We start from the raw sequence: 19,553 nt of genomic DNA, 5'->3' as shown, positions 1-19,553 counted from the left end.
CAAAACCAGTGTTATTCATGTATGGAGCAGAAACAATGCAACCTTGGAGTCTGTTTCCAGGTCTTCCCGCTCTCTAACGTCACTCCAGTGCTGGAAAGCTTTTCTAATATTAACGTGGGTACTAAAGCTCTTGCCTGATCATAACCCTTCTTTTTCCAGTGATATTCTCTTGATGATTGAGTTTTTCTCTTTTGTAATGTCTCTCAGCTATCTCTCTTTCTACAGTCTTTCTTCAAATCTCTCTCTTGCTCACTCACTCTCTCTCCTCCCCCATCATGAGTGTATACGCCCCCTACTGCTGATTGGCTAAGTGCATTGTGGTGCTCGGTCTGATCCACGTTCAATAGCGTTTCTCAGAAATCGCTTACTACACCTTCAAATTCTTAATGTAATCGGTGTAGTTGCAGTGCCATTTTTTTGTTGGGCTTTTTTTCTAAATACTTTTCTCAGTATTTGCATGCATGTTGTAATACAGGGACATTTCAAGGGGCAGCTCTAGTCAGGGACAACACAAGACACCAAAAAACGGGTAAACAGGGAAGTCTGGTTACTCTAATAGATTAGCTGATCAAACATATTTAAAACATATTAAACTTTTTTTTTTTTTATCCTGGTCGTTATTAATCGTCAGGTAGAATTTGCTAAAAAGCAGCTGGGCTTGTTTATCCATTTGTTGTAGATGTAGCCCTTTATCTCAGTGAAATCATCCGTTTTCTTTGAGTGTGGAAGTCTTAGAGATAAAGTCTGTGAGCTGAGTCACTAGATCTGTTCTCATGTGTCCGCTTCTTTGGGCCTTTTTTCCACTTAAATTATCTTCTCCACGATCTACACTCCTAAAGAGAGATGTTCTGCATGAGCACAGACTTGAATCTTTCAGATCCTGATGCCAGTTCTCCATGTATGGACTTCGAGACTGCACTGTGGCAAACCAATAAGCCGTGTATATCATTTTCTCTCATTCACCCGTTATGTTAGTGCATATCCTTCATAGGCCTGTGTGTGGTGATAGTTTTGGCCAGTAGGAGGTAGTGTTTTCTTATTGTGTGTTGGGTTTGAATGTATGTAGGCTATCTTGTATCTTGCAGATTAATCAACATCAGTTTACCCACTTCACTGTATATCTCTACTTCATAATGTAAATACCTCTTCCTTTTTGTAGTGAAAAGAGTAGCTATTTGTAAAAGGTCAAGCGATTAATCGAAACATTTTATTGGTTGATCATTAGTTAATCTTCAATATTAAAGAAGATTATATGCAAAAAAAATAGTTTAGGGACGTTCTCTCACTAAAATAAAGCAATCATATTTTAACATTCAGCTAATCTAATGTTTTTATGGCCATTGTTATATAGTTTGCTTAATTTTGTAAGCTACTAGCCTAATAGCCTATAGTAATCGTTCCTCAAAAATCTAGAACATTTTGTTTCCAGTACTGTCTCTCTCTCTCTCTCTCTCTCTCTCTCTCTCTCTCTCTCTCTCTCTCTCTCTCTCTCTCTCTCCAGTTATCCAGGCCGTTATTAATCGTCAGGTAGAATTTACTAAAAAGCAGCTGTGCTTGTTTATCCATTTGTTGTAGATGTAGCCCTTTATCTCAGTGAATTCATCAGTTTTCTTTGAGTGTGTAAGTCTTAGAGATAAAGTCACTAGATCTGTTCTCATGCCGCTTCTTTGGGCCTTTTTTCCACTGAAATTATCTTATCCACAATCTAAACTCCTAAGAGAGATGTTCTGCATGAGCACAGACTTGCATCTCTCTCTCTCTCTCTTTCTCTCTCTCTCTCTCTCTCTGTGTGTGTGTGTGTGTGTGTGTGTGTGTGTGTGTGTGTGTGTGTGTGTGTGTGTGTGTGTGTGTGTGTGTGTGTGTGTGTGTGTGTGTGTGTGTGTGTGTGATTGCTGTTTTCTTAAACTCTTAGCACCCTGATTCCAGCCTCTCTGGGCTCCGTATGGGCTGGATTCTCTGTTAAGTTAATTTGTATAATTTAATTTCAACTGCCCAAGGGCCTCAGACCCATACTTGAATATTCACTGCTAGTGTTTTTTTAATGCATTTGTGTGTTTGTGTGCGCCTGCTAATGTTTTGTTGCGCGTGCGCGTAAATGCGTGCCTGTTTTTAGAACTTGTTCCAGACTTTGTGGGTGGGTTCGCTATTGTAATGATGCTTTTATTACATTATTTAGTAATGTCTGCGTTTAGAGATACATCATGGATTGTTAGAGGACATTGCCTGAGTGTGAGACAGCTAAAGACCGTGTGCATGTGTGTGTGGCGCTGAATCGATTCAGCAGCAGTGTAGCTGTGAATATTTAAGTGATTTAAGATTAAAGAGTCTGGAGTCGAATAAAAGCGGCCCAGATTTAATATAAAACCATATTAAAGAGATTCAGCTTTATGAGGTCACAGAGGATCTGCAGTACACAGAGCACAGCTGTGAGTGGAGCGAGAACAGAGGAAGAGAAAGAGAGAAAGCAATGAAGTGCTTTCAGAGTCAGATAGCATCCACAAACCTTCTTGGACTGGATTTTTCTTCTGAATTACATTGTTGAGCTCCATAGACTTTCCCTCTGAGCATGCATGCAGTAATGCTGACTCAGATTATGATACTGCACCATGTTTACTCAAATCAAATAAATAAAAAAACTAAAGAAAGCAAGAAATTTGCGGCCTTGCTAATCTCTTCGTAAACCATCCATCCCACCACTTTCATCCTCATTTTTACTGCCACTTTCATTGTTTTCCAAATTATTGGATGAGAGTGACAAGTCTGAAAAAAGCAAGAGAAAGATTAAAGAGGTTTCCATAGAAAACTATTACTCAAACAACACACAGCAGAAGAGTTATGCCATTGTAATAAATAACTGTGTATTTTGGAGTTAGATTAATATGGTGTGTGTGTGTGTGTGTGTGTGTGTGTGTGTGTGTGTGTGTGTGTGTGTGTGTGTGTGTGTGTGTGTGTGTGTGTGTGTGTGTGTGTGTGTGTGTGTGTGTGTGTGTGTGTGTGTGTGTGTGTGTGTGTGTGTGTGTGTGTGCGCGCGCGCGTGTGCACGCGTGTGCTTTGGTGCTTGACAGTATGATAAATGTGTGTAAGCTAGAGTGCATGTATGTGTATAATTTTGTTGTTTGAAAAGCATGTGTGTGCTCATGTGTTTCTGTGCATGTGTGTGTCATTTGATGTTTTTGTTTGATTGGCAGTCCTGTCCTGCTTTTAACACTCAGTCTGCTCTGATTCTCAACATATGCACAATTACACTACCAGTCCTCAGTTCTAACACATTAAAGATGTGGACTTCACAAACTTGCACGCTCACACATGCACACACACACTCTCACTGAGTAAGCCTCATATACAAGCATGTGGTTAGGGAAAGTTTGACAAGAAGGATAAAGATTGTTTAAGAGTAAAAAATAAATAGCCTAAATAAATCATGATCGTATAGGGTTTTCCAAGGGTCCTTGGAAGTTGGGAGTCCCTTATGGGAATATAGGGGTCAGTGAAAGATTTTCATGACACCAATTTAACTAATGTCTAACTTTCTAATTAATGATTTATTAAGCATAGCTATATAATTTAATATTGCTAGTTAGTTATTTAAAATGTAAGAGTAGGCCTATACTGGGAGTAGTTCTTGAAAACCCCGGATCTAGAGACACAAACAAACGTAAACTCTCTTGACTTCATCAGTTATCTTATTTACAGATTGTTCCTTCCAGGAGTTACGAAATGGGAAACATTGTGTAATCGACCGCGAACGTGTGACACTATTGTTAGCGCCTCAATGATTTGTGTTTGTCTGCGTCCTCTAATGAATGTTGTAGTTGTAGTGCCTCGCGCTCTTTTCCGCGGGAGGATTTTCAATGAGTTGACGTCACGCCGGCAGCCAATCAGCTGCTAGGGGTCGGTCTCTGGAACTGGCCGCAGTAGGTTATCAGCCTGAATCCTCGCAGTCCGAGGTCAGGAAGCCAGATGAGCCCGCAGAGACGCAATTGCTCACCGCGACCAGCCCAAGCCAACAGTCGCTGAGAGAGGACGAGGAAGTTCGGTATGAGAGGCAATGCTGACTGACCTGCACGCAGCCATGGTACCGAAGCGCGAGCCGGCGAAGTTGGAAGAGCGCGAGCGCACGCAGGCGGCGTGTGAGTGCCAAAGCCAATGCAACAACTGCAAAATCTTCCTGAGTTTATTCATCCTCTCGCTCTCTCTGCACCTCGTCACGCTCTTCTGCTACCTGGACCTGCGCTCTGAGTTCAAACGCGAAATATCACAGAAAAACAAAGATGAGGTGCCACCAACGGGGCCAATCCCGCACTATGAAGCCACAGCGCCAGTGCTCCGGTTACCGGACACCGACCACCCAACAATAGACGATCAGGTAAACTGAGTTATCTGTTGTTCTACACAAAGAGCAGGCAGGGAGACAACAAAACTTGCTTCCTGCTCTCTTGTCACTTTTGCTTCAGCTTCTGTTATTGGGAAGAGAATTTCTTAATGTCTTGCCCCCCAGACTATTGTGTGTGTGTGTGTGTGTGTGTGTGTGTGTGTGTTTGGAGACCTTTTGTTAGAGTTCACTTCCTTTAGGTCAGAGCTTCTAAATCCTGGTTCTGAAGTGTCGCAGGCAGCACTGTTCATTTTAGAGGTCTCCCTTTATTTGACACACCCAGTTGAGGTCTTTGAGCATCTACTGAGCTGATGGAAAATCAGGTGTAAAAACATCTAGAATTTACAGTGCTTTGGACTTCTATAGGACCAGGATTGAAAAACAAGTAATTGTGTGAGACAGAAAGTCTCTCATTGAGTGAGTGCTGTAAAATGATATATTTGTCGATTTAAAGTCAGTGTCATGAGCCATATCACTTTTACATTTACACACAAAAAATCACTCCACTATAATACAACTTAAAAGCAGCAATTAAGCTTTAAGCTAAATCAAACTAATGCCTGCAGCTATTATAGGTCATTGGAATTATTTTTAATTTTTTTACATAACACTTTGTTACTGATGAAGATAATCGAGCTGAAAATTTCATAAAATTTACTATAAATGACAAAAGTGTGATAATGTAAAAACAAATGTTTAAAACAAAAATGATTTTTACACTGTATTTGTTGTAATCAGTTGTTGTGTACAACTATTAGTATTATATTAATATAATGTTACTATTAGAATATGCATATTCAGGCACAAAATGCAATCAGTATTTACCAGATTTGCTATTTGTATATTATTTAATTTATATTACCTTATCACATACTACAAGGACAGACCCCAATTTAAGTTTAGGGGTTTTGCTCAAAGGCACATGAATTGCACTTTGCATGACTTCAGTTCCCTGCGAGGGTCTTTAACCCTTTAACCTCTAGGTATGACAACCACCTAGTTTGTGAGCTGAGCTTCAGTCACTGATTTACATGAGCATTTGCCTCTCGCCCCACTCACATTGTGCGTCAAAAGCCCGCGAGTGACGCGCTTCTCGTAACTGTGAATCGTTCACCTGCAGGGGACATTTGTTCTGTTTAAACAACATCTGTCCTTTTTACGAGTTCTCTTCATCAGACGCACTTTTACTGTCAGGCGGCACAGGTCGCTGTTTATTTAGCCTTCGCTGCGGTTTGGCCCGGACTCGTGTTTGATTCCTTTGGCAAAAGGCCAGGCTCGTCGCAGCATTTCCTGATGTTCACCCCGCGGGCAGTGCGTTAGTGCTGAATCCAGAGCGCCTGGCTCAGGGATGCGTTTTATTAGACATAACTGGAGGTAGAATTACACACACAGACCAATTCCTGCAGTGAATGAATGAATTAATCTAACGTACGTCTATGGCCTTTCTGAAGTGAATATCAGAGTGCAGAGACATCTCGTACTTGGTGCACACAAACAATACAGTAAAAGTTAGTGTTAAGGGCTGCAGGAATTGTCTTGTTTGCTTACTGTGTTATTTATATAGATGTTGGCGTCCTAATTGTCCATTACTTGTTTGTAAGCCTGTACATGTTTACATTCACAATGTTCCTATGTGATTTTAGAGTGTATGGAGCAGCCCCACATAGGCGCACACGGCATCAGTGTGGGATGGACACTCATGTTGGAAGTATTGTTACTAGGCAGGCATGGTGTTATTGTGTGCATGTGCGTGCAAATATGTGTCTGTGAGTATTGTGCTGATGCATGTCAGAAGAAGGCGTGTAACCATGACGACTCTGATTGATGGAGGGAGGCGTGAGCGTGGTTAGTCTGTCAGAGTAAAGATGACATGCATAGAAACCACAGAGCGAGAGAAAGTGTGTGTGCAACATGACCACTGCTATAATTAATATAGTTTCCTTAGGAAAACAAAATCAGTTTTAAATTTGTTTTGGTATGGTTGATGTTGTTTTTATGACAAAATAGTATTACTCAATACCAGTGCAATGGTGTAAGTTTCATAACGTTACTGTCAATATTGTATATATATCGGTCGAAATTGAATATTTAATTGTGCATGCACATTTCCCCTATTTTTATGTTTAGTTTACTTTTTTTTGCTTTCTAATGCACACTTAAAGTCAATATTTTGTGTTCCAGTGATGGTCATACCTTTTACAGTGGATCAGACCTGCTTTTCTATTACAGTAGATCGGACCTTTCCTTTGTTAGAGTTTATGTGTGTGAGAGAGAGCATGGGAAAATGAAGGGAATATTTTCCCCTTTCTCTCTCAGGCATTATGGCATGTGGCCAGATCGCAGTGTGAGCTCTCTAATGCACACACACACTATTCCTTATTAAGCTTTGTAGGTATGGGATTCCTCCTCGACAGGATATTACATTAACGGATGGAGTCAGCCACACTCTAATTACTCTCCATTCAACTATTTACCGCTGTAACTAATACACAGACAAGTTTCTCACATGCTCTCGGTGTGTTAGCCCGAGTCCTTTGTCCTTCGAGTCAGCAGTGAGGAGTTAGCAGTAAGGAATGCGCTTGTTGATCAGCATCTTAGATCTGATATGGCTAACACTATATATCCCAGAGCGCTGCTCTGTCTGACTGATTGCAAAAGTGTGTGTATGTGTGTGCTAATGAGGGATCTAAGAGCGAGTTCACCTCAGCCAAACAGGTGTTAGAGAGCTGTGCTCTGAAGAAACAGAATGTTTGCACGACTTTAATGGCTTTACTTTAAACAGCTGGATCTATTTAAGGAGTCCCAGACAACAGCCAACACACAGATGTGTGCGTAAGTTTGGGAACCAAAGCTTTAAAATTACACATTAGAGCGGCATGATGATTGGATGGATGGATGAATGTAGATAGATCAAGATCACTGAATCAACCTGACTACAATAGGTCACACCAATGAAAGTATTTTTTAAGGGTCAGTCAGATCTAAATGAATGGAATTCTATGGTATCAGAGTAGCTCAACTCTTTTCATAACTTTTTCAGTGACAAGCTAATTTTTTTTTAACAAGTTGCAATGTATCGATGTCACGTGACATTGCCTTTTTCTGTGATTTTTTTAAAGTCGGGCTTTTTAGCTAAATTAACTGATTAATGCTTGTCTAAAATGTTCTTTCTCTCATAAAATATTGAAAAATCTAAATCACTTTAGGTAATCAGTTCATTTTAGATTCTTTTAAATAAACCAGTTCAAAACCTTTTTTTTTTCATTTAAGCACAGCCCTTGTTTAGATTACAGCATGACAACATTAATCACTTTTTTTGTTTCTAAAGTAATATTATAGTATTTATTAAAATAATTATCTCTTTCTCTCTCTTTTGTAGCAGATAAATACTGTTCTGAAAATACTATTTTCAGATTAATAAACGGATAAATATTCACTGTAGGGCTGGGCATTGACACAAATTTCATGATTCGATTACGATTTACAAGCTTGCGATTCGATTACGATTCAATATTGATTAATTTGGATATGTATCAGATACAGTACATGGCATATTTTCTCAAGGAAAAAAATCTAAACTAATGCAGGGAGTCAGTTGGTACTACATTACTATTTTGAAGGTTAAAATTAACTGATTTTTATACAAACGCTTAATTGAGGAAGTTTTTATAATAACAAAATTATAGTTTATTATTTACTTTAATTTAGCTTATTATTTACAGTTCTTAGTAATTACATAATTATGTTTCTATTATTATTATTAAATATAAACATTTCAATTGTGGTCACTGAATGGCTTTTCTGAGGTAAATGTAAATGTGACATTGTTTACAAGCTTATTTATTGATGTCTTCATGTGGTTGAAACACTGATTGACAATTACATTAAACATGATCCCTTCATATGCACATCACGTGCTACCTCAGGGCTCCAGACTAACATTTGAGAGCAGTTCTACAGATGGTGGCGCCAGCACATGATTTGGTAGCGCTGGGGGCATTTTTAATCTTAAAGGCAATTTAATCATATTACTATTGTTTTGCATTAATAAGTGCATTTACTAATAATATAATAATTTTTACATTTATTGGAAATTTGATAGTAAAGCACTGAGCTTGAATTGAGATGCAGATAAAATTAACTTTTGTTAACAACAGTAACGTCCAAAAAACTCATTTTAATGAATCTTAATAAATGTACCATTGTTCTTCTATAGTATCGTACTGAAATGGCAGACAGCTTTAGTGATTATAAAAAGAGTGCTCTTTACTTGCTTTCAGTCGCAATTTGAAGAAATGTTTTGGTAACACTTTTTTTACAGTGTCCTTGTTACATATGTTACATGTTCTTACCATAGTAATAACAGTAAATTATGCATGACAACCTGCAACTAACCTTCAACCAAATCCTAATCCTTCCCTATCCCTATAGTAGTACATGTTGTTCATTAATATTACTCAGTACTTAAATGTATAATTACACTGTAACAATGACACCTTAAAATAAAGTGTAATAAAGATTTTGTTTTTCATGAGACTGACTTTTTCTACTTTTCCATATATTAGGGACTTGAAATGGCTATTAAGTCAATAAGTGCTCCTCTGCCGCCATCTACTGGTTATAGTGGTAGTTTAATGTATTTTTTTTAAACTAAAGTGTTTGTTTTCCTACATATTTAAACGTTTGGTTTTACAAATCATCACATTAAAAATAACATTAAAATGTAATAGTATTTAGATAAAATATGTGAGTCTTCAAGTCCTTTTTAAAATGTCCATGCTTGAGATTACTCAGCCCGATCATGCAATGCTTTGAAGACAAACATTAATACCTTGTATTGTATTCTATATTTTACAGATAGCCAGTGAAGAGATATCAATACAGGTGTTAAATGAACCCGTTTTCTGGTGTTTAAGATTCTCGCTGCAGCATTTTGGAAGTACCGAAAACGAGTAACCAGAGATTTACTTATGCCTAGATATAGAGCATTACAATAACCCAACAGTGTGGAAATAAAAGCATGCAAAACAGTCTCCAAATCCTTGTTTGAAAAACTTAACTGCCCTTAACTGGAAAAAAAAAAAATTTCACAACCCTATTAACTTGATGATCAAATCGGATTTCAGATTCAAAAATGACTCCTAGATTCTTCACATAACCATACATATTGTTGGCCAATAGTCCATAACTTTCAACCAGGCCTTTCCCATGCTGTTTGTTCCCAAACATAATAAACTCAGTCTTATCCTCATTTAATTGTAAAAAAATTATTTGCTAGCTTTTATTTTAATGATTTGCTAGCAAAAGATGTACAGCTGTCACATTCCAAAGGAAAATACAGTTGTTAATCATAAATACAGTTGTAAATAAAGGTCGTAAAATGTGACCATTTGGTCGCAGTCTGGAGCCCTGTACCTACTAAACCATGACCTCTGACCCCTCTGGCACTGCCACCTCAAAAACAACTGGAAACACCTCAATGGCTTCTCTGTCAATAAACAAAGCTTTTTAAATTTAAAATGTTTTTTTTTTGTGTGATTAATGTGAGCTTAAATTGGTTGTGACTGGAGTCTGAACAGACTGCCCCATTTTCAGCATGACTGTCCCCAAGTAACCCAGCATGTGTTTCTGCTGGCCTGTGTGTGTTTCTATTTGTATTTGTTTGGGTGTGCAATGTGCATATCAGTCTGTCTATAAGAGCCTGTGTGTGTTTGACGTTGTACGTATAATAACACCCATTATTCTGGTCCTGCTTGGCATTTGTGAGGAATGCTCTGTCTTTCTGTTGTGGTGTGTGTATGTGTGTATGCGTCTGTATCTGTTAATATTGTATTTTGTCTCTGTTGTGGTGATTTAAACTTTTCGCAGCGGTTTGTGTTTCCTGGTGGTTTCCATCCTTGTTGACATCAGTGTGTGTGTGTCTTTACACTGGAATGTAATTCCCTCTGTTGAATCATAAGCGAGTTTGGTTCGCCCTGGGGTTTACAGACTGAGAGAGTTCCAGACAAACATCATTGTCTGTGACCAGGATATGATCTGTCATTAAGCTTAGAGATCAAGAGGTCATGTGTGAGTGTGTGTATATTTTGACAAGTCCTCCTGTTATCACTCCGTTGAAATGACTCCTCCATAAAATCAGTTTAGATGTTGTATGTTAAATTAATTTGAGCACAGCTGGGTGGGTGTATTTGATCATTTGTTGCCTTTAAGGAAACCCCCATCCATTTGGAGAGGTAGAGGACAAAAAGAAGGGAAGATGAGTGAAAGCTTGACTAAACTGCACAATCTATCTCGGTGTATGACTGTGATATGTGAACCTCCCTGTGGTTTGAGATGAGAGCAGAGGCTTGTGTTGTTTTTGGAGTCATTACCAGCATATTCTTGATGGTCCTCTGAGAATCGTATGAAATGTTGTTCTCAATAATGTAATCCATATGTGATAACATGCTCATAATCTAAACCTGCTCTAATCTGTATGTGTGGACGTGCACATCTGTATGGGGTGTGTTTGAAAATACTCTGATCCAGATGAGGCTGGAGTAAGAGTGATGAAGGTGGCATTCATAATCATAGATATATTCTTTTATTACTACGTTCTTGTGCCCTTAATTCTGATTTCTTGCTCACGATGCTCAGTGTTGTGTCCCCTTGATATGCATATCATTAATGATTAGAGATGCACCAATGTATCGGCTAATAATCGGTATTGGCCAGTAAAAGCAATTATTTTACTCAGCTTTTAAATTCGTTCTATTTTATCCCAAAATTCAAACAATAAAACACTCTTAAATGTGATGTGACAGATCGCTGTAGCTCCTCAGTCATTGAGGGTCATTTCTTCCATTTCAATACAACTTATAGCACGAGAAAACCGAAATGAATCATGTTGTTAATCATCTCAAACAATGTTTCAACTGCGGAAAGATGTCAATAAAACAGCTTGTGAACAATATGTCAATAAATATGAACAATAAATTTCCCCGCCAGCAGTTTTTAAAAAAAGTTGCCAGCCACCGGCAGCATTTTTGATAATTTTCACAAAAATGTAATGGCCCCAAGAATATTTTGTTCTATGAATATCTGAACAGGCAATATATCAAAAGAAAAAACAGCCGTTGCTTTTAAAACAACAACAACAACAACATTTTATTCTAGATTCAGGCATTATTTTTTCATCAACACTTGAATGTGGGCAAGTTTCATAAAAAAAGCAACATTTTGAACAAAAAGGGGGGTTAGACTTAAATGTGCATAAGCAAAGCTTTTTTCACTTGTTTCTGCTCCTTTTTTGCTTGTGTTTGGATCTGGGGATTCTGTAATATTTCAGAAGATGCATAAGAGCGCTCCCTATTGTATAAACACAGTGAAAACACAGAAAGCCAGAAAATTATGTCAATGGTAGGGAAAGAGTTAAGAAAATCAAACTATCAGTATCAGCAGATAGTCTATTCTAAATAATTGGTTATCGCTATCTGCAGAGAAATTTAGTATCTGTACATCTCTATTAATAATCAGTCAAAGGTGAATTTGATTGATTCAGAGATGCAGATTAATTGTATTTTAATCCAGATTTCTGTTTCTCTCGATTAATTTAAGATAATCATTGCAATATTGGCCTGCTGTTTATTTGTCCTGAGAACTTTTTTTTTGACATTTCATTTATGTGATTTAGCATTGGTAACAAGCCACCACTATGGCTGCGTTCCACTCCAAATTTGTATGCTCTTCACTTTGCTAACTTCCCTCCGTCTCATGGACTCGGGTGTGCGTCATTGCTTACCTTGCACAACTGCCCACTACTGGTGGAACTCGTGCGTAAGGTTTAAATGGAACGCACTTGATTTTCGAATTTAAAAAAATCTCTTGGAATTGACTATGGAGCTGATTTATTATTTAAACCCCCTTTTTACTTATGAATTTGTTTTTATACCATTTTATATGCATATAAGTTGTTTTAGAAAATATATATAAAAGGTATATGAGCTGTTGGAGAAAAAAAAAAATTACACAAAAGAAAAAATTATCAATAGTATGAACTTTGACTGTGAACATAAGGTAGCTACAAGTAATTTGCAATTAAAGGTGGGGTAAGCGATATTTGGTCTGATCGACACAACCAGACACAACAACAAACGTGTAGCCAATCAGCATTAGGGGGCATATGATGGTGGAGAAGAGGGAGATATGAAGAAAGACTGTAGAAAGAGAGATAGCTGAGAGACATTACAAAAGAGAAAAGCTCATAAGAATATCACTGGAAAATGAAGGGTAATGATCAGGAAAGAGCTTTAGGACCCACGTTAATTTTAGAAAAGCGGGAAGGCCTGAAAATACGTGAGCAACACTGGTTTTGAGTGTCACTGTTTATCTGGAGCTGCTGTGCTGTTGGCAACTAACAACAAACTCTTGTTTGTATTTACTCTTGTTTATGTATGTACATTTTTTGTGCTTCCTTGTCGTTTGTTCATCATCTACGCTTTATTTTTCGTGAAGCATTATTTTGTTGTGCCTCTGCTACGATAAATATCCACTCTTGCATTGCGTGTGTAACCGAGGCCACCTAGTGAGAGTTGTACAGAGAATGTGGTGTTTACTGTTTAGTGTCCTTGTTAAGTTGTTAGTGCACCCGCCTCGCCTGTAGCAGGGTAGTTAGGATTGGAGGGTGAGCTTTGGGGTGTGTTTGTTTGGGTTGATTTCAAGTATCGACAATGTTCAGCAACGATTTTGAGAAATAACATACTGCACCTTTAAATCTCAACATAATTAATATATTATACATTATTATGCGATTAATTCTCAAAATAATTAATATATCATACACTACAGTTAAGTGCGATCTGCTGTGACGTCACAATCAAGTTGAATTGTGGGAGCTGCTTGAAGTGTACATCGGAGTAGACTCGCTCATTCTGTATCTGAAGTAAGGTGAGTGATCAGCACGAATACAAATCCTCTTATCTCGCTGAAATCTTGACGGATTTACAAACGGTTTGGTTTCTTACAAACGTTATTAACGTGGCTATAATTATTTCATATGGAAGTCCATTGTTATAATTATTCATATGTATGCAGTGTCTTAACTACATCTCTGACGTTTATAACAAACCAAACCGTTTGAAAATCGGTAGAAAATTGAGCAAGTTATGGTTATTTAAAAGTACATGCACCATTAAAACACAATGTTACAAGTGAGCGAGCTCCCTGTGGCAAGATGGCCGCCGTGTGCGGACGTCGACCTCCATTGGCCAGCAGCGCGGACGAGACATCTAGCCTTTATTATATGATATCTATGGGCCTATCCACATAAACTTCCCTTTCCCACTTGACAAAGTGGAACTCACTTCAAAATGGTGGCTGGGATTCCCCCGAGGGGAAGTGCTTAGGGAAGTTCATGAGTGTCAGTCTAAAAGCAAAATGGAACGCTCCCTGCTTGAGGTTGCCAGATGTCAAAAGCTTTAAATCCCCAAACTGAGATTTTTTTCTTAAAAAGATACATTTTCTGCCGATTGGTTTACTCTTGCCAATCTGACCATACGCACATGCTCTCTCTGGGCTGCAAAAACCTTCTCTGTGACAAACTGTAATACATTTAAACATGATTCTCTAACATATTGTTCGTGGTTGTGGTTTCTGAATAAATGCACTTACAAATGCACTCTGCTACAATACAAAGTATAAATGTATGTAACATTATTAGGAATTATTGCAATTAATATTAAGAATTTCACTGTTTCAGCTTTTAGAGAAGCTTCTTAAAACTACACCGTCTGTTTGCAGTGTTTAGCCAAGATGAAAATAGCTAAAAGAAAAAATGACGATGGGTATCTTTTTTTTTTTTCCTGCAGTCTGTCTGTTGGAATTTTCATTTGTGGAGCAATCTGAATCTGTTCAGCAGTAAATCTGAAATTGCTTCACTTAAAATATCTAATGGGAAGACAAATCACAAAGCACTCTTTTCAAATCATGCATTACTAGAAGTCATATTAATGGTAAGTAGTGTTCAATTTATTCTTATCAGTACAATTGTAATCAATAACAATTTTTTTTATTGATTTTCCATTTAATGAAGCTAACATAGTTGGTTAAATGAAGTCCATGTGCCACCTATAGACATATTGACAGCACCAGAGTTCCCATTCTCCATCTTCATTACTTTACTGTCTTTGTTTAGCATTTGTCATTGTATTATTAGACAGAACTGTTATAGTACTAAATGATATATATAAATGTTAGATCTTCTGAAGTGTGCATTGTATCCTGTGTAAACCGTGTGTGCATGATCGGTTGATATATATCGATGGTCAACCCCTACACTTTACTTAGGGCCTTAGTAAACTTTCCGTTCATATAGTTGGACCACCTCCTGAGATGGTCATTTTGGCATATAAGGAAATTAGCGTAAATGTAATGGTTAACCTTTTGTTACAAACGCACTGTGTACTTTGCAAGGGGCCTCACTTACATTATCATGAAGTTGTTTTACATATGGTGACATTTGAGTGAGGCTGACGGTAATGATATGAACCTGAATATGGATGGCGTGCCCTTTAAGATTATATCACTGATTTATGACGGCTTAGATGATTGTTCATGTTTTTCTGGCGAGATCAATGCCCTACATCGTATATCTAGCAAGACTCCAGAAATTTATATAAATTGGGTATATAAGGAAGTTTCTCTGCTGTATAAATATGTAGGCCATATGAAATGATTCTGATATTAAAAGAGAGGCTGGTATTAAAGTAAAAGTTAGTTGACAGAAGTATTGTCGTCTTTTGATAAAGGAATCATGACGTTTTTTCGGTGGTTTGGATATGGTGAAATCAAAAACTGATGCACTAACTGTGATTTTATAAACTCATTCATACATGGACAAAAAACATTGTCTGCCTTTCCTCTTCATTCTTTTTCTCACCTTCTTTCTTTCTCTCTTTCCCTTCTATCCAAAAGCTGTATGTTCACTTGAGTGCTCGTCAAGCTGTTGAGCAGATGTATTCTCTCTTTTTCTCTCTCACTCACTTACTAGCCTCTCTATCTCTTGCTCTCTCTGTTTCATGTGGTTTGTGGTTTGTCCCAAATTGGAATTGTTTAAAAGCCACAACACAAAGCCCTTTACACCAGGCAAAGCAGAGGAGGGGGGAACAAAGCCAGCGAGAGGGAGAATAAATCAAGAGAGCAGGTGGAGAAGAGTATGTGCCAAATTGCAGACAGGTGCGGCCCAGCCTCGACATAATCACCATACACTCGCTGTCCTCGCACGTAAAATACTACTAACCACTTGATCAGCGCCGCACTTTCTGACCGCTTGACAAGCCTGCAATAGCATAATCCACCCGTTCAAGTCAGGGGTCAGGGCAGCCACTGTCTGATTAGAGGACGAACAAGGAAACTTCTGTTATTTGTTGATTTTGGGGGTTTTCTCTTCCTATAATTGGTTGACATGATGCCTTTTGGCACTTTTCTTTCAAGTTGGATGTCTTGGAAAAATTATATCATATGAAGCTTTAAAGAGTTATCCCCGAGGTCTCCCGTCCCCCACTATGTCTCAAGAGGAAAGAATGTTTCTTTTTTTAAGGTGTTTTAATGAAGCCATTAAAGTCTGGCATTAACAACACTATTGAAACAAATCTATTGAAAGGTGGAGCAGCAACTCCAGTACTGAACAATATGCAGAACACATTCCATGCACATGTGCGTGCGTATGTGTGTGAACATATGCACACATTTCTCTTGAAAGGCACTAGATCTCATGTTAATTTAATGATTGTTCTAAAAAGCCAGACTGATGATGATGGTGTGAATCTGTGAGTGATCACGATAGCCAAAGCGTGTGTGTATGCATGCATGTTAGTGGGTGGTTAGTGCAGAAATCGTCTGGCATGTTTAAAAAGAATCTCCAAGAACCAAATGACATCTCCAAAATGACATATTCATCAATAAAAAGTGGGTCTGCTGCTGAGGCAAACTTTTGTATGTGGTAATATCAGTCGATGTCTCTTTTTAATGGAATAATTCACCCAAAAATGAACATTCTGTCATTACTTGCATTCAGGTCCTTCCGAACACCTTCTTTTGTGTTCCACTGAAGAAAAAATAGTTGTAGAAATTCTGAGGACTGTCCAGTTGCTCTTTACGATGTCCTATGTTGTATCCCATACATAAAATCTTTATTGTTTAGATTCAAGATGAATGGCGTGCTCAATTCCTTTTGAGTTTGATTTGGGTGCTCTTTGGTCCAAGGTAGAGCATCTAAGAGGTAGTGTAGAGAAATGATTCTCTGATAACCAAGGCACTCCTTAATTAAAATATCTTTATTACAAATTTGACATGTCTAACTGGACAACTTTAAAAAGCCCACGCGTAGCGGCATGGAGCCTTCTTCAGGGCATCATAAAAGATAAAGATAAAATCTTTATTATTTCTTAATTTTTTTTACTTGTGCTGGTGCTCTGCAGCATTAAGTAATTCACTATAGGTTTACTGCCAAATTGCTTAAAGAGGACCTATTATGCTTTTTTACATTTTCAACTTTCTTAGGCGTGTAATGTTGCTGATTGAGCATGAAAAACACACATAAAAGCACAAAGTCCACACCAAAGGGAGTTGATCATTAATTGTATAATTAAGCACTGTTTCTGAACTCCCTGAATCATCTTGATTGTAGTCTTAAGTTTTCTTCCGGAACTGTACACGTCACAATATTCATCATTAAAACGATTACTGCCCAAGGCATATGCAAAACAAAGGTCTGGTTGAGTTGCATTAGTAACTATATCATATCAAGATCATCGATAAATATTATGTCGATAATGATGATTAGCTCTGGACATTTTCACTCGATAGGATTACCCTTCCAGTCTATAACACAGCAGAAATAAACACGACAACTAGCCAGCCACGGTGCCGCTGACAACACTAAAATGCCTCCGTTTTGGGGTGTGTCTGTTAATGTTTTTTTTTTTAACACGGACAATATAATCATCACAGATACAAGTGATTACAGTTGGAAAGAGGCAAGCTTTGTTTCTGAGAAACTTTTGTAAACCCAGCCATTATAATCACAATGGAAGTGTCCAAACTGCAATATTTAACATATGACAACTGCAAAGCATACAATGCATAAACAATATGATTTACCCACTAAATCCAGCATAAACTCCAGCACAACCTACATGTTTTTAAATGCTAAAGACTTCACTACCTGAACCTCACAGCGATTGGCTGCCACGATGTCAAAAAGGTACCACAACGTCAATGGAAGGGCTTTGGGTTTCTTAAAAGCGACGAAGTGCAGATTAAGAGCCGGTTCGCACAGAACACGTTTTTGCGGTGGAAAACACAAGACAAAGGTCAGTGGAACAAAAAAACAAGTTCTTGAGACTCGTTTTTAAAAGTTTAATTTGTTTTTTACTTGAGTGCCGCGTTCTTAGAACGCAGTGTCATGCACGAGATGCTACTAAAGACGCAATCGCAATGGACAAATGCGTCCGTCTAGCATGTTTACAGAGAAAAACACTTTTTAGAACTGCACTTTTTACTCAAATTTCTAGAAAAAGCCAAAACCAAATTATATATTGTGATAAATATCGATATCAATCAATCTATATGGTAAGGGCTGTGAGATTTCCGAAACACACTTGAAGCGGTTGATCAATCACACTGATCCATCCGACCAATCAGAGCACATTGCGTTTTTCAGAAGGAGGGGTTGAACAGAGCGTTACTGACAGCTGCTACAACCATGTAAAATATGTAAAAAATAAGTTATTTTGAACATTCAAGCATGTATTCATTCAAGAAAAATATGTGTTTAAAACAAAACCTGTATAGAACTTCAGGATGTAAATGGCTATGGATGGATTGTAATAAAATAACATTGTATAGAAAGTTGAACTGTTCTATACTCACAGGAGTATAATCAAAGTGATTTTCTCTGTACATTATTGTTACCATATCTGTTGGTCCTATTGTATTACAACCATTACTCATGAATTCATTATGAGACCTCATCTGTGTGTATGTATACTGGGATTTCAGTGTTACACAAAGGTTAATTTTTCTCTAGTTTAAAGCCAGCTCTAGTGACTCACGCAACAAACATGAGAATGAGAAGGATGAATATGGAGGAAAATGTCTCAGAGAAGAGAAATTATGAGAGAACAATTTAGGAAAAACAAAAATAGGAGCGAGAAAGAGGGACATTCTTTCTTCTGTGTGCTTGATGAGCCAAGCCTTTTGTTTGAAGCTGTCATGTTTTGCATTCAACACAGCACAACACACACGCTGAGACGTGTAATCCTTGAAAAATATGTGGAGGCCTCTGTGATCTCTTGCTTACATGTTTCCCGTCTTAAGTCCGGGATAAATATTTGTGATGTATGCATACGAGTCTGTGAGTGTTGTCCAAGCCGCAAGAGTTTGTTACCGATGACCAGGCCCACATGGGCTCTGAGCCTGCAGAACTCTGCAGATTTACACAGAATTTTGACAAAAGCTTGACATTCCTCACCCCTCTCATGTTTGTTAATTAAATATTTTGGCTAATATTATTATGCTTTCTGCTACCAGTATGAGTGTAGTACATTTTAAATACATTCTGCAGAATTGCGCAATTTTACGCCAAAATAGCCTTTGGGTTCAGTCTGGGCACACAGACACAGATTACACTGTCTCATGTCGTTTGTTGGGGGGAAAGTGAGTGTGACTATGGTTAATTGGTTGGTGTTAGTGTAGACTGGTGTGTGTGTGTACATTTGTAATAGTCTGTATTAGCATATGTGCATGTTTGTATACTGTGGCGTGTGTAGTTTTGTGGTGTGTTATTGATTCAGCTTGTAAAGAAACAGACCATGTACCCACTACCCAGAGAGATTTAGATGGGGCTCAGAGGTGAAGACTAACAGATGACAGAACCGACTTCTTTGAGCTGTCCTTGATTTTCTCTCTCTCTCTCTCTCCTCCTTTGCAGCTGTTCGTTTTTCTGTTGTATTCTGTTCATCAGATGGTATTAATCCTTCCAAACACTCAGGACCCTTCAGACAAACGGGAACGCCTCACTTTACAAACCACTTATGGCACCAGACACACGACCCTGAGAGTATGAGTTTGCGAGCGAGAGAGATAGAGAGGAAATGGAGCCCAGGGTCTGGTTTTAGTTAAGAGGGCAAATACTTGTATTCAA

General features: G+C 38.1%; 2 protein-coding genes across 2 annotated transcripts in view; one reads left to right on the top strand and one right to left on the bottom strand.

Annotated features, from left to right (window-relative positions):
- The window catches only part of taf1 (TAF1 RNA polymerase II, TATA box binding protein (TBP)-associated factor), a 119,503-nt gene that overhangs the window by 27,254 nt on the left and 72,696 nt on the right, over positions 1-19,553 (bottom strand). The window lies entirely within an intron of this gene.
- The window catches only part of eda (ectodysplasin A), a 41,829-nt gene continuing 26,221 nt past the window's right edge, over positions 3,946-19,553 (top strand). Inside the window, 3 exon segments of the mRNA XM_082171618.1 lie at positions 3,946-4,014; positions 4,017-4,037; positions 4,043-4,366. Of these exon segments, the coding sequence (XP_082027744.1) occupies positions 3,961-4,014; positions 4,017-4,037; positions 4,043-4,366 (399 nt within the window). The 5' untranslated portion in view covers positions 3,946-3,960.

The sequence above is a fragment of the Leuciscus leuciscus genome, assembly GCF_965113295.1.
Source record: "Leuciscus leuciscus genome assembly, chromosome: 5".
Classification (NCBI taxonomy): domain Eukaryota; kingdom Metazoa; phylum Chordata; class Actinopteri; order Cypriniformes; family Leuciscidae; genus Leuciscus; species Leuciscus leuciscus.
This window is presented reverse-complemented; position numbering and strand designations above follow the sequence as displayed.